This window comes from Siniperca chuatsi, linkage group LG4 (genome assembly GCF_020085105.1).
Source record: "Siniperca chuatsi isolate FFG_IHB_CAS linkage group LG4, ASM2008510v1, whole genome shotgun sequence".
NCBI lineage: Eukaryota > Metazoa > Chordata > Actinopteri > Centrarchiformes > Sinipercidae > Siniperca > Siniperca chuatsi.
Window position 1 is genome coordinate 3,647,168 of NC_058045.1, and position 13,221 is coordinate 3,660,388.

The following is a 13,221-nucleotide window of genomic DNA, read 5'->3' on the forward strand; positions in this document are numbered from 1 at the left end:
TCAGCTCCTGTGAGGCTTTGATAGCATAGCCTCAATGGTTAAGACAAATGGACTTGTTGTTATTGAATGCTAACCTGATGCTAACAAAATAATACAAATATTGAGGTGTTCAAATATTACTATCGAGTACAATATGGACAGAAAACCACAGAAACTTATTTCAGTTTTTCAGAAAGATGGAAAAACAATTAGTCAGATTCTGCTGGAACAAAGTTAGAAAAGAAAATGGGACGTTAGCTTAAAACATACCAGGTTATAAATGTATTCATAGATTTAATTTATATATTTTTGATTATATGATATTTATCGACTTGTACTGATCTGTTCTCAGTTTATCTGTTATCACATGTAGTCCTCCATAATCATCCTACAAACAAACAAATAGAAAAGTAGCAGGATCTCGAAATAATAATAATCTATGGGAAAACTGGACAGGCTGAAAACTCAAAAGCAATTGTTGTTTTCATATGGGTACGTAGTTGCTTCATATATAGTTTTTCACACCTCTCTATAAGCTGATGTGCAACAAGTCTGTAACTGGAATGTTCAAGTGGAGGGATCAATCACGCTGACTGAGTTTGTTTCCCCATGACCCCCCGTCTGTACACAGTATAGTTATGAAAACTGTATCACATGTCATGCAACTAGCCTAACTGCACTTCTATTTTGAAACATGTGACATTTGAGCCTTTTAAGTTGTGCAATAACAAACCGTAGCATAGCACTGTCCATTTTACCTCTTTGTAAATGTAGTGGAGATAAGACTCATGAAATACTGGAGGGAATCCAAATACACGAGCTGAACTCTGATAGATTATTGAAAGGACTACAATATTAGAGATGTGGTTTTGAGTTGATGGAAACCTCAGAGAAGATGTTTAACTGGGACGAGGAGTGGAACATCTCTTTTGCTGGCTGTGGATTTAGGAGTATTTACTACCTGGGAGCTCTGAGCTGTATCCTGGAGCGGGTCCCACAGCTGGTTCATGGAGCCTTTAAAATCTGTGGAGCTTCATCTGGTTGTCTCGTGGCTGCAGCTCTGACTGTTGGGATTCCCATTGGTGAGTTTAGAGATCAGAGGCTGATTCAAATTGTCATGGTCTATCATTTTTATTGGGTATTTATATGAGGATCTTTTGGACAAAAACATATTGTTTTGCTGACATTTGTTGTTTGTCTCATGATGATTGCCTAATGCATAGAGGTTGCAGTTTTATTGCCCATTACACTACTCTATTATATAATGATATCTGGCATTATATATGTCTAAAATAAACTAAACCTGACCCTGTCTTTGCAAGTAGATTAGTTATTTCTTATTTCCCTTTGACATTGTGGCAGTATGGATCATTATCTTAATGTGTAATGATTATATTAAAGAACAAGTACATGCTGTGTGTTTTTAAAATCAAACATTATAAAAGTAATATGAAAATCTGATTTTGATATCTTTTATGTTTTGTTACACCACTTATGTCTGACAGGTTTACTACTGTAGTATATGAAGTACCTGGCCATTCACAAAGGTCAGGGATATGTTATCTCACAGCTGTTATTGAAACTTGGAGTAAATAATGACTTGGCAAGTTCACTGACACACACGCGCAGAAGTCATGCGATAGTGAGAGTAAATTCCAGAGGTCAAGTTTAAAGCCAAGGGAGGACATATGAGGAAAAACACCTGTCACTCACCATCTCTCTGCTCTATTCTCTCATTAATTTACTCACAAACACTCACAAGAGTACAACAATAAAAATGAAATAACATCACCATAACAAAAAACACCGTCATATATTTTATTTTTATTTTCCAGGTATTTTGATAATCTAACAACAACCTTTAATCCTAAGTAGAAATGCTAAAAAATGACTCACAGCAATGAAGCAACAACGAGCAAAGAACAGTGAGATGCAGAATGCATTTTGCAGCTCAGTGAGTCTGCCATTGAGTCAGGGGTACAACTTTTGCTTGTTCAATACATCAAAGAACCAAAAGAATCACAAAATAGTTAAAGAAAATATAAAAACAATATCAAAAGAGAACTTTATTAAAGTTTAACCACTTCACCTTCACTCCATAATAAATGCATCACTATCTCCAAAGGCATATTTGATATGTTTTCCTCCTCAGAACAGTTCTGTGTTGATGTTTTGACAACGGCGAAAGAGGCCAGAAAACACACTCTGGGAATTTTCCACCCGAGCTTCAGTCTGCTGCAGACAGTACAGGACTCCCTGCTGGAGAGGCTGCCAGCAGACGCCCACCTTCGGGCCTCTGGAAAGCTCTGTGTGTCCCTCACCAGACTGGCTGATGGGAAGAACGTTTTGGTATCAGAGTTCGACAGCAGAGATGAGCTCATTCAGGTAGAATGGAGTTGAGAGAGAGACAGCCTGGTCTGATGCCATCTGTGCTGATAGTATTCCAGCAAAGTGCCAGGAGCTGAAGGTCCGATATCTGACGTTTTGTCCTGCACTGTCCACCTTTGCAGGTTCTCATGTGCAGCTGCTTTTTCCCTGTTTACTGTGGTTTTATCCCACCTTCATACCGTGGAGTGGTGAGTAGATATCCTGTACATTTTTTAAGTAAAATTTTAGAAGGATTAGAAGGATTATCCTTAGTAAAGGGATTAGAAGGAAATAGTTATACAATATGGTTTTACTCTGTTCTTCAACTTAAAGCCACAGACATTTTAAAATCCTATAAATAGGGGCACATGCTGTGAAGTCCCCTACACATTTTGATTGTAATATTCCCTTTTCCTTCAAATTATTGATGAAAACTTCATCAATAATTAATTTATAGAAAGATTAGACAATCCCAGTGGAAATTGTGGCATTCATCTCTGCCTGCCATATTGTCTTTTTAATACTACCACTGAGGGTGACAAAGATGTAAATTATTAAATTCAACACACATAGCTATCCATTGATATAGGTGTATCTGGGCTGAGCAGCAACATTTTTTCAGTCACATCCAGATGTGTCTCATCTAAATTATTTTATAAGATGTAATAATCATTACTTTATCAAACCCTGCAAGCTGATAATTTTGGCCATCTGAGACGGTCATCAACATTCAGTCAGTTCTCCTTCCTCTCAGCACTATATGGATGGAGCCCTGAGCAACAACATGCCCCTGTTCGAGCAGAGAAACACCATCACTATGGCCCCGTTCTCCGGTGAGAGCGACATCTGCCCCAGAGAGGGTACGTTCAACTTCTTTGAAGTTCACTACGGCAACGTTAGCATCCAGGTCAACACCGGCAATGTGCATCGGGTCTGTACGTCCTTCTTTCCTCCCAGACTTGAGGTGGGTCCTTTTGCTTTAAAACAGTGGAGTGTAAACATGATTTTTAACTGAGAGCTTTCCCAGCAGAGAAACTTCTCTTCTCTGACACACCAAGAAATTGAATGTATTCATTTTAAAAGACAAATGAATCTTCAGATGCGTAAGCGGTTCTCTGTAATGTAAAAGAAGAGCAAACAAACCTTCATGATTTCCACTTATTCTTGACAGAAGCTTGCTGAGATCTGCCACAATGGCTACATGGATGCTCTTTGTTTCCTGAGACAAAGAGGTGAGCTCTTCATCCTCCTCACGACTGAGTCTTTTTGATTTTTAACAACCAAAACATTATTAGTCAACTGTCTGTGATAGATCTGCTTGGAACACAGCATCTTACCCCCAGTTTGGTGGCGGAGAGGGACACAGTCAGACCTGCTTGTTGTGAGCTGGTGAAGTTGGCCCAAGCAGAAGAGTCAAAGAAGACACTGTTGAATGGACAAAACCCTCATCAGGAAGATAATTTGTGGCTGGACCTGAAAGTCATAGAGAACCTCCCAGTAAGCTTCCAGAAAGGTAAGGAGGACAGGTGGGACTGGCTCGTAATCAGCAGCTCACAGGTTTGCAAGCCAAAGAAAGGGTTTAGTTAGAAAATCAAAAAAGGGTAAGCGGTGCGATCAAATGTAAGCAAACATTTTTTCAAATGTCCAGATGCAGGACAGAAAAAAAGGGAATAGGAAAGAGAATAATAACTGCCCTGCCTTCTTTAAACCTTTGAGCAAAGCACTGAACCACCACATGTGCCTGTGAAGCTCCTCAGCGGAGGAGCATCACTGGAAATGCAAAATTAACTTCTTGTGATGAACTGAATTTGGATTGCACCCAAGCACAAAATCTACCACAAGTAATATAACTATTATGACAGACATTAAAGTTGGTGTGATGTCCACATTTTATGTGTGTGTGTGTGTGTGTGTGTGTGTGAGTTAGTGCTGTGTGAGGCATGCAGGGACAGTCATGATGGCGGCTCTCAGCTCATTCAGTTCCTTCCAGTGAAAGTGCTTATGTATCTGCTGACCCTCCTAATGCTGCCCATTGAACTGACCTTCTTACTTACCAAAAGGTAAAGTGGTTTTATCGTGCAACCAGAGGGGAAGGGGATGAAGCAAGAAAACTTAATATCCCACTCCTTTCTGCATTAGAAAATCAACAATCAGTAGCGTCACTTAGATTTTTTACACTAACGATATATTGATGTTTTCTTGTGACAGCATGATATTATCAGGCTGTACAGCAACTTGCAGACTGTTGACGTCGACTTCAGATCTCTGCAGGCAGACATGGAGCAGCGGAGGCGAGGAACCCAACAGGTGTGTGCACTTGCAAATTCATTAATTAGATTTTTTAACCAAATTAATTATCAAATGAATAATTTTGTTCTGTTATTGGTTTGGTAATTATTAGTTATTCTTTACATACACAATTTCTTTGCCACTGCAGCATATCTGCTGCTGTTAAACACAACACTTTATAAAGCGATAATGTCATTGCAAAACCACCCCTACTTTTGATGATGCTTACTTCTGACTTTGTGTTCACATCTTTGTATTCTCCAGTGCATTTCCAGAGCAGCGCTGCAGCAGCAGGCCCTCTAACTCGGACCTCAGAACCCAGACAGGAGGAGACAAAAACATTAAACCTTTGACCTCAACAATCACCCCATATTCTAACAAAACTCTTCGTTGGGACAACAATGGTAACGTGGACCTCCTCTCCCTCACCTCTACATGTATGGGTCCATCCAACTTCCCCACCCCCAATACACCTGCATGTGGCAAGGTGACTTTAAACCACAGAAGCAAATGGACACATCATCAACCATAAATCAGTCAGAAAAAAGACTGTTTAGTATTGCAAATGTTAAACTTTTCATGAATGGAATATAATATCAGTTTTGTTAGATTAATCAGCAATAGAGTATCTAAATGGATATTTATTTATGATCTCTTAACACTTTTGTACTTTGTGAAGAAGAAGAAATGCTTGTTTGTTTGGATTTGTCTGACTCATATGCATGTCGACTCAATAAGGCTGTTGTTGCGAACCACCTGAGATGGTGACCAAAAGCTAAACCTAACTTTTCCCAATGATCCTACTTTGAAAAAATAATTTACCCTGACCATAATCAAAGTAAATGAACATAACTTGCTGTTGAATGACCAGCATTTTGAGCGCAGGCCATAAAATCATTCCAGAGACTTAGTTTGGTTAAGAGTTGACAAGAAAACCAAAGTGATCATTTCAACGCAAGTTCTTATCCGGGGTTAAGTGTGTTTAAAAGCATGTTGATTTTAGGAATATCTTGCAGCCAAAGCTCTGGCACTCCAAGTTTACCCACGAGGCTTTGTGACACTAAAAATGACTGAAAGGTAATCCAATAATATAGAAAAAGCATCATCAGGACATTTTAATGGGCAACTGTTTCAGAAAATTCCTTGTGAATGACATTTTCATAAACATACAAAACATAATTCTAAAATTCCTAAAGCAGAAAAGTGATAATAACAAAGATTAAAATATTACCTGTTTGAGTTGTGTAACATTATATTGAAAGGCTTGCCAGAAATTCCTTCTGTGGAATCTCTAACATCCATTATGAGTCTGGTTTCATCGAGTGATCACTTTGCATTGTGGTCAGTTCATAGCACCATGAATGTAAAACATTAATGCTAGCTAAATCATCAATTCACAGAGAATCATATAGCTCCACACTGATCTGTCAAGCTTATAAAATAACCATCTGGAGTTTTATCTACTGTCAAAACAGTAGATATGAATGTTTACACTTACTGCATCACAGTGCAGTATGGTACAGTACAGTACAAAGGAAAAATAAACATTTAAATACATGACCTCCTCCAAGGACAGTCAAGCATAATTGTCAAGTCCCTGATTTCACATATTTAAAAAGACTGCCATGAAGATGATCATACATGTATACAAGACCACAAACAAAATAAAAAGTGCAGAAAGAATATCCTGCAAAATCTCTAAAAAGTCCATCTATGTGTGTATATCCCACTCGGACACTAATGAAAACCAAAAACAACCTAAAACCTGACCAAAGAAGTCTTTTCCTTATACGCTGCCATCCTTTGGTCCACCGCTGATGTCTGGGATCTGATCTGCAAAGGACTGGGTCATCCACTGTCCGTCTGGGAGCTGGCCTTCAGCGATTTGTGACGTGGTTGCCTCCTGTGCTCCTTCTGAAGACAGACAACACACAGAGTGAAACCCTCTGCTAAGGATAATGTGACACAACTGATATCAGTCGTGCCAACATAAAAAGTGTCTCTGTTGTCCACACATTTTACTTTCCAGTCATCTGTCCCTTGTAATAAACCAATCATAAGCTATGGCCATTTTTTCAATGAGTATGTTTATATGCACACAAGACACCAGGTTACTCAGAGAAATCCAGTTACACAGGATATTGGACAACCTGGTTACTGTAAATCCACGTATACATGCAGCAGCTCAGTAATCTGATTTCTGTTCTTCCTCCGACCTTATTCTAGAAGCATTATTTACTCATTTTAACTGTAGTGGGGATACAATATGCTGCTTCCTTTTGAGTGTGTGTGCGCGCACACACACACAAGTGTGTCGGAGGCCTTATGGCGCAGTGAGAGGACAGGCTTGTCATACACCTGTGTACTAATCTGATTAGAAACCCGGGTTGGACATGGCTAAGAGATTTGGTTTCTCCAGCAGAAATCTAGCTGGGGAAATCAGGTTCCTCTGCTCCCCGACCCTGATTACAGAAACCACCTCATATACATGACGTTTACTGCAGAAAGCCGGCTGTAACCTGGTTACTTAAAGTTTCCCTCCAGACACGTTTTAAAGTATGTAAAAATACTCTGCTATGATTAATATTTTGTTTAACATGGTTATCCCACATAAAAAAAATAAATAAATAAAAAGCTCTGAAAAGAAGCTGGAAGCACATCTACTTTTTCTACTTCATCCAGAGAAAGTCTGGATCTCTGAATGTGTTTGTTATTACGTAACGTTAGATAGTGGAAGGAAGCTCCAGGTTTACATCCAAAAACTGCACATTCAGTAGAGGAATGTGAAAACACCTCTCTAGTGACAAACTTTGCACAGATACGAATCAGTTAAGTCAAGGTCTGACATTTCATGGGACATAAACACAAGAAAAACACATTTTTGAGTGGAGGGGTACTTGAAGTTCATGTAAACACGCTGACTGTTCCATTCACAACTCAGAAACTCTCCAGAAATACCTTAAAAGATGGTTATATATAAATATGTGTCTGGACATTTCAACAACCTAAAATGGATTTAATAAAATGTGAGGAGTGGAATAAACTCTGTAGAAGCGAACCGTTTTAGCTGTGTGTGTGTGTTACCTGTGTTTTCTACAGTTGAGAATGTACAGTGACCGTTGGTCTGGCTTTGGGCCTGGCCCCCTTCGGGTCCTCTCTCTGCATATGCTCCACCGTAGGCATCTTCATAACCAGGATCGTACTGCTCCTCCTTTATCGCCATCCTCTTGGCATCCTCTGTTGATGTAAAAAAAGGGAAGAGTAAATGCCAAACATGTTCTCACCTGGATCTAGAGATAAAACTAAAGGCAGGATGGCCTGATATTAAATTAGGATGTACTGAAATGCACAGGGGATCAAACCAATGATGCTACTACTTTCAATGCCTAATTCTTCATACAGTATTTTAATGCATTAAAAGGGGGGTAACTAGTACAGGTTGGATAACTTTAATTTAAACAAAACATGTCCATTCGTCGATGACTGTTCTTACCCTTGGCCAACTGCAGGTCAAATGAGTACTCAACCTCCTCGACCTCAGTGCTTCTTTGGATGCCCTTCAGCTGATCTCTGAGCTCCCTCAGTTTGATGTAAAAGTGGACTTTGTCCTGAGCACGAGGAAACTGAGCACAACGAGCGCTGGATGAAGGCATCAGATACAGAGCCTGTGTAAGGGAAATGACAGATCAAAGTCAGATCAATTTTTCAAAGGTAATACTTATAAAACTGCTGTGGTTTTTCAACCCTTAAGTAGAACAAATATTTTGGATGTCCTGCAATTAACAGAATTTTTGAGAATGCACCACTCACTTTTTCAGTGCTGATACTTGCTGGTATCAAGTACTGATCTGATCCTTTCATTTTACTAAACAGATTGAACATTTAGTCTGGGGTCAGCCAAAAATGTAAAAATAAATAAATAAATAAAAAAATTCAATCCGAGACAGAATTTAGGAAATGAGGCTAACTTTCATCAGTACTTGAGGAATCCATAATGAAGTTGCAAAGTAGTCAGGTGCTCACCACGTCACAGTCGGGGATCTTGTGTGGCTGCAAACCAAATTCAAGTTTCTTTGGTTTTTTACCAAACAACTCTCTGCAGAACATTTCATAGATGCCTTTATGGTGGGGAGGACAGAAAAATATTACTTTAAATCACTTTAACAAATAATTTTATTATAACCGTTGCTCTGTAGTACAAGAGTGCTTACATTTTCCATTGAAAACAGCAATAAGAGGCTTGTATTTCTTCAGCTTCTCTACGAGAATTGTGCCTCCTTCACGTAACTCTTTACTGTTGAGATGAAAACAAAAGAAAAATGGTTATAATACAGTGTTACAACAAAATTCATTGCAATTAGCCGTTTGCTCATCCAACTTCAGCACAACTCAGGATGCCCCCTCTTTGCCCTAAATATAGATTTTCTGTCACCAGTAACATCAAACATGATGGTGAGCGATCAAATCAAAATCCATGAGCGATGCCCCCACCCCACCCCCAAAAAGTCTATAGGCGTACCTTGAGAGGTCTTTGCTCCCTGGTGTCGCCCTGGCCACCATGTTGGTGAAGCCCATTTTGTACTTAACAGGCAGGGTGGTATCATGCATGTGGTTGAGTTGCTCCTCAGTAAATCCCGACAGAAATAGGCACTTCCCTGAAATTAAAAAGTTACCCAGTCATTCATCTCTTTGGCTTACAAAAACAGATGTATTTTTCTGAAATTAATGGTGTCACAGCATCCTGCTTAATCTCCATCTATAACATGGGAGGAGTGAGGTAAAAATCAATTCTAATATGTCTTTAATTTAACCTGTATAAACTCACAACAAAAAAGTCCTAACTCTACAGGTCTAAAACTCAAAAAGATAGTACAGGACCACTCCGGTCATTTTTGCAGATTTTGTTTTACTATTACACAACTCAAAATCATTCTTGTCACGGAACTTACAAAAATGATTTCCAGGACCTGGAAACCACCGTCCAATGAAAGCTGCCATCAGTCCTGGATTGATACCAATCTGAAAGCAAAACGGGAGATGTTCTTGAAGCTTACAAACTCAAATTCATTCCTGATAGCACAGCGTTCGGCTCCATTGTTAAACAGTCGAACAGGTAATCTTACAATGACATAGTCCAGGTTGTAATCCAGCAGGTCTGGTAGAGTTTTTTTCATGACTTCCTCCTCTGACATTCCTTTGAAGCGGTCAACTTTCCTCTTCACCTTCTTGAAGCTCTCATCAATCTTCTCTTGCTTGCCATCTGCCTGAGCCTCAGCGGCCTTCTTGGGCTTAGGACCAGGTTTGGCTTTAGGTGCATTTGGGTCCTTAGGCGGCTTTGGTGCCTTGGGGACTTTTGGTGGTTTGGGTGCCTTGGGTTCCTTGGGTTGAGCTTGTCTGCCTCTCTTTTTGGCTGGGGCTACAAAAGTTCAGATATGATATCAAAAGGACAAACTGTCTGAACCTTCACCATGCCCTTACACTTTGTTTAACTGTTGACAGACTCCATCTATATGTTACTGTGCCTTAAATATTACACCATTTAATTCCATTTTTGGAGTGTCTAGAAGCATATCAAACTTCAATGCAAACCAATACTACTCAAAATTATTTCAGAAAGCCAAATACACTTGACAAGGCTGTCACTAACTTACACAAAGCTTTTCTCCAAAACCATGCTTACTAGCAAGCATGCTAATGCCATGCAGTATTACAAAACTTTCATCAGATCTTATCATTCAGGTATAATTGTGCAGACCTACTGTTGACACACTGAGTCACTTTATGACAAATTAAGAAATCTGGGACCTGACCCAGAACCAGCTGATTTATATTCAGTGAGGATATTTAAAAGGGATCATAGTACGTTTTGCCAGGTTGGCAGGTTCCTGCTGATCCATCATGGATTCTGGATTAGCCATGTGTGCCATGGCTGTCTCTCCCGTCTGCTCCTCCGGGTAGTGAAACTGATTGTTGGAGTTGAAGCCTGAATATTGAGCCTGGAGAGCTTGAAACTGCTGTGCAGACTGAACCCTGTGGTGGGAGAATAATAATAAATAAAAAACAGGGGGGAAATAATAAATACAATAAGTGAAATGGCGGCGGGATGTGCTGCGGGGTTAAAGCTGAGTTAGACCAGTGTGCATTGTAGCTTATGTGCTTTTTTGTTTATTTTTTTCTGTATTTGATTTAGTGTAACATAGCGATGATTAATATTTGGTTTGATAAATTAATAAACACAACTGATGCACGTTCTCCTACAATTGTTAAGTCAGTTAATCCTTATAAATGGACAGGTTCCTTTATGAGAACTTAATTATTAGGTCCAAGTTGTTTATCAGTTTATTAAATGAACCTAATATTAGGTTCATTTAATAAACTTGCACACAGCACAGTGAATCAACTGTATTTAGTTTGCCAATTCAGTTGAAAGCGTTTTCAAGAGGTGTTTGTGGAGCTTTATGTCAATGAGAGGGAACTAAATACTAGAAACACCATTTTATAATGCAATAGAATTCAACAGTCCCCCCAAACTACAGCCTACCATAAAGTTGAATCAACACCTCTTTAAAACAGTTTCAACCTAAACTTAACATTATAACCTTAGTTTTAGCAGGGTGGACCTAATAAACTGGCAACTGAGTGTATATCAGGGGAATCTGTGTACATTTGTGATTCAAAAAGGAGAATATACAGATCACTCAGAGTTGCTTGCAACTTATTTTCACAGCACATGGAAAACCCACACTGTTAGTTCCCAGTCAACAGTGAATCAAAGAGACTGTAAGCTTCACATCATATTAAGGGAAAAGATCAGAGACATTCCACCGGCAAGATGTTTTCCTGTGTTCTCCCTGTATTAAACCCCAGTAAAATGCCATCAAACTATAACAAAACAATATACACAACACTGTAAATCCTCATTCACAGTGCACAAACCAAATGGCATGTTATGAAAACAATGGTAAAACAAAAGTCAAAAGGGCAAATGGGCAAATGGGCGCACATGCTTTCATTTAATTTTCATCACACTTTGCCATTCAGAGGTTTGCTGATATAATCGGACTCCTGTATGGCCACATTGTGGTGAGGAGGAAGACTCACCACTGATGAAGATACTCCGGGGAGACAACAGGGAATGATCCATTCAGCTTTTCTTCCATCTTTTGGGTGGTTTGACTTTATTAAATAAATCAATATGCATGTTGAGGAAACATAGCTAAGTGATGTACAGTACATGTGTTTTAGCATATTAAGAGTCTGGCAGTGTATGAAACTGAATGCATGTGCCAGGGCATTTTAGACAAACTGTGGAGTTAGCAACAAAAGATAAACCATAACATAAACAATACCAACAAAGGATAACTTAGATGGTGATTACATATTAAAACGAAGATTAAAAAAAAATCATATGCAGATCCTATTTTATGAAAAGTACAAAAACAATAGATATCCTAAACCCCAAATTCTGCGATTACACATCTACCCTGCTAAAATATTTCTTCCCTCTTTCATGACTATGCTAACTAACAAGCTAAACCCGAATGAAAACCAGCTATCAATTTGCCATTTTAAACCAGGTTTAGAATACAATGCTAGCAGGTAAAAGGTACGAGTTTGTAGCGATCACATTTCAGTTATAACTATTTCGTAATCCGGGTGACAACATGAATGGTATTGTTAACAGCAGTTCACACTACAACACTAGTAGTGCCAGTAGTAGTGCCACAAGTGCAACTAGCAGATATTAGCCAACAGCTAGCTGTTCAGCTAACTTAGCATGGATGAATGGTTTCGCTCCCATTGAGATTCCTCGCAAAGAAATTGTACACAATTTACCAGTATATAAAAACTTAAACGAACCTGTTGTGGATAAGGTTTAAACGTGTTTCTTCTGTAGAGATAACTGTTTCTTTCCCATCTATCTCGCTCTTCTATTCACAACACATGAAGTGAAACACAGGCAACAAAGACATGACAGCACTACCGGTCAACTTTGACACCGGAAGATCTCAAGTCTAAGACGTAGGGGTGTAAAAAGAAAAATATCTTTGACTATAAAAAAGAAAAATTACTCCAAGGAGAATATGTTGGACTATTTGACATTATCACGTCTTATTATATAAACCTGTTTGGATATCAAGTTTGTACTGTAAACTACATAATAAAATTGAAAGCAAACAAACGGTACGCACATATTTTAGCATTGGTATGAGCTGCTCGACTTTTAAACTCCGTGAGACTTGTTTTCTATTGGCTGATAGTCTGGGATGTTTAAAGGGTTATGTTTGCAGCTTGGTGCGGTATTTAATTTGGTTATTGAGGCCCACGCCAGCTATTTTGTCCACTCTGCTTGCTAATAGTGAGTACAACAACAAATACTACTACTCCTATAATAAAAAATAACACTGTAAACAGTGACTGTCCTTTAAAATTGTATTCAACAAAGCAGATTCCCTTTACATATTGTAGCCAGAAATTTGTAAAATGGAATTAAATGTGCCATTTGGAATTCGATGTCAGGTTTTCTTTCTAGCTTTTTAAATGTTGGTGTTGGTGTCTATATGTTTAATTTAAACTATGCATCAG

At 38.8% G+C, this 13,221-nt stretch overlaps 2 protein-coding genes across 3 annotated transcripts; one reads left to right on the forward strand and one right to left on the reverse strand.

The window, feature by feature from the left end:
• The first annotated feature begins 683 nt into the window (after positions 1-683).
• On the forward strand, positions 684-5,871 carry LOC122874599 (patatin-like phospholipase domain-containing protein 2). The gene is made up of 9 exons (XM_044192665.1): positions 684-1,061; positions 2,132-2,364; positions 2,490-2,555; positions 3,101-3,310; positions 3,518-3,578; positions 3,659-3,859; positions 4,274-4,406; positions 4,555-4,653; positions 4,900-5,871. Exons 1-9 carry the CDS (start codon positions 857-859, stop codon positions 5,165-5,167), a joined length of 1,476 nt encoding a protein of 491 aa, XP_044048600.1. The 5' UTR covers positions 684-856; the 3' UTR covers positions 5,168-5,871.
• Positions 5,725-12,651, reverse strand: LOC122874601 (G/T mismatch-specific thymine DNA glycosylase-like). 2 transcript variants are annotated; one of them, XM_044192669.1, is made up of 11 exons: positions 12,496-12,651; positions 11,737-11,811; positions 10,499-10,665; positions 9,759-10,051; positions 9,585-9,654; positions 9,155-9,290; positions 8,847-8,929; positions 8,659-8,753; positions 8,129-8,300; positions 7,720-7,872; positions 5,725-6,549 (listed from the first exon to the last, which is right to left on the reverse strand). In XM_044192669.1, the coding sequence occupies exons 2-11, from the start codon at positions 11,793-11,795 to the stop codon at positions 6,422-6,424; spliced, it is 1,356 nt and encodes a 451-aa protein (XP_044048604.1). In that variant the 5' UTR covers positions 11,796-11,811; positions 12,496-12,651; the 3' UTR covers positions 5,725-6,421. The 2 variants fall into 2 exon arrangements, with proteins under 2 accessions (XP_044048604.1, XP_044048605.1); XM_044192670.1 differs by lacking the exon at positions 11,737-11,811 and having other exon boundaries at positions 12,496-12,636.
• Between the last annotated feature and the right edge of the window lie 570 nt (positions 12,652-13,221).

Bases quoted from the DNA above. Each gene is read 5' to 3' on its own strand.
- LOC122874601 (XM_044192669.1), bottom strand. From the start codon at position 11,795: ATGGAAGAAAAGCTGAATGGATCATTCCCTGTTGTCTCCCCGGAGTAT. The intron at 8,301-8,658 runs GTGAGCACCTGA...TCCCTTACACAG, and splicing joins AGATCCCCGACTGTGACGTG to GCTCTGTATCTGATGCCTTC. The intron at 6,550-7,719 runs GTAACACACACA...GTCTGTCTTCAG, and splicing joins CTCAACTGTAGAAAACACAG to AAGGAGCACAGGAGGCAACC.
- LOC122874599 (XM_044192665.1), top strand. From the start codon at position 857: ATGGAAACCTCAGAGAAGATGTTTAACTGGGACGAGGAGTGGAACATC. The intron at 3,579-3,658 runs GTGAGCTCTTCA...TGTCTGTGATAG, and splicing joins TTGTTTCCTGAGACAAAGAG to ATCTGCTTGGAACACAGCAT. The intron at 4,654-4,899 runs GTGTGTGCACTT...TGTATTCTCCAG, and splicing joins GGAGGCGAGGAACCCAACAG to TGCATTTCCAGAGCAGCGCT.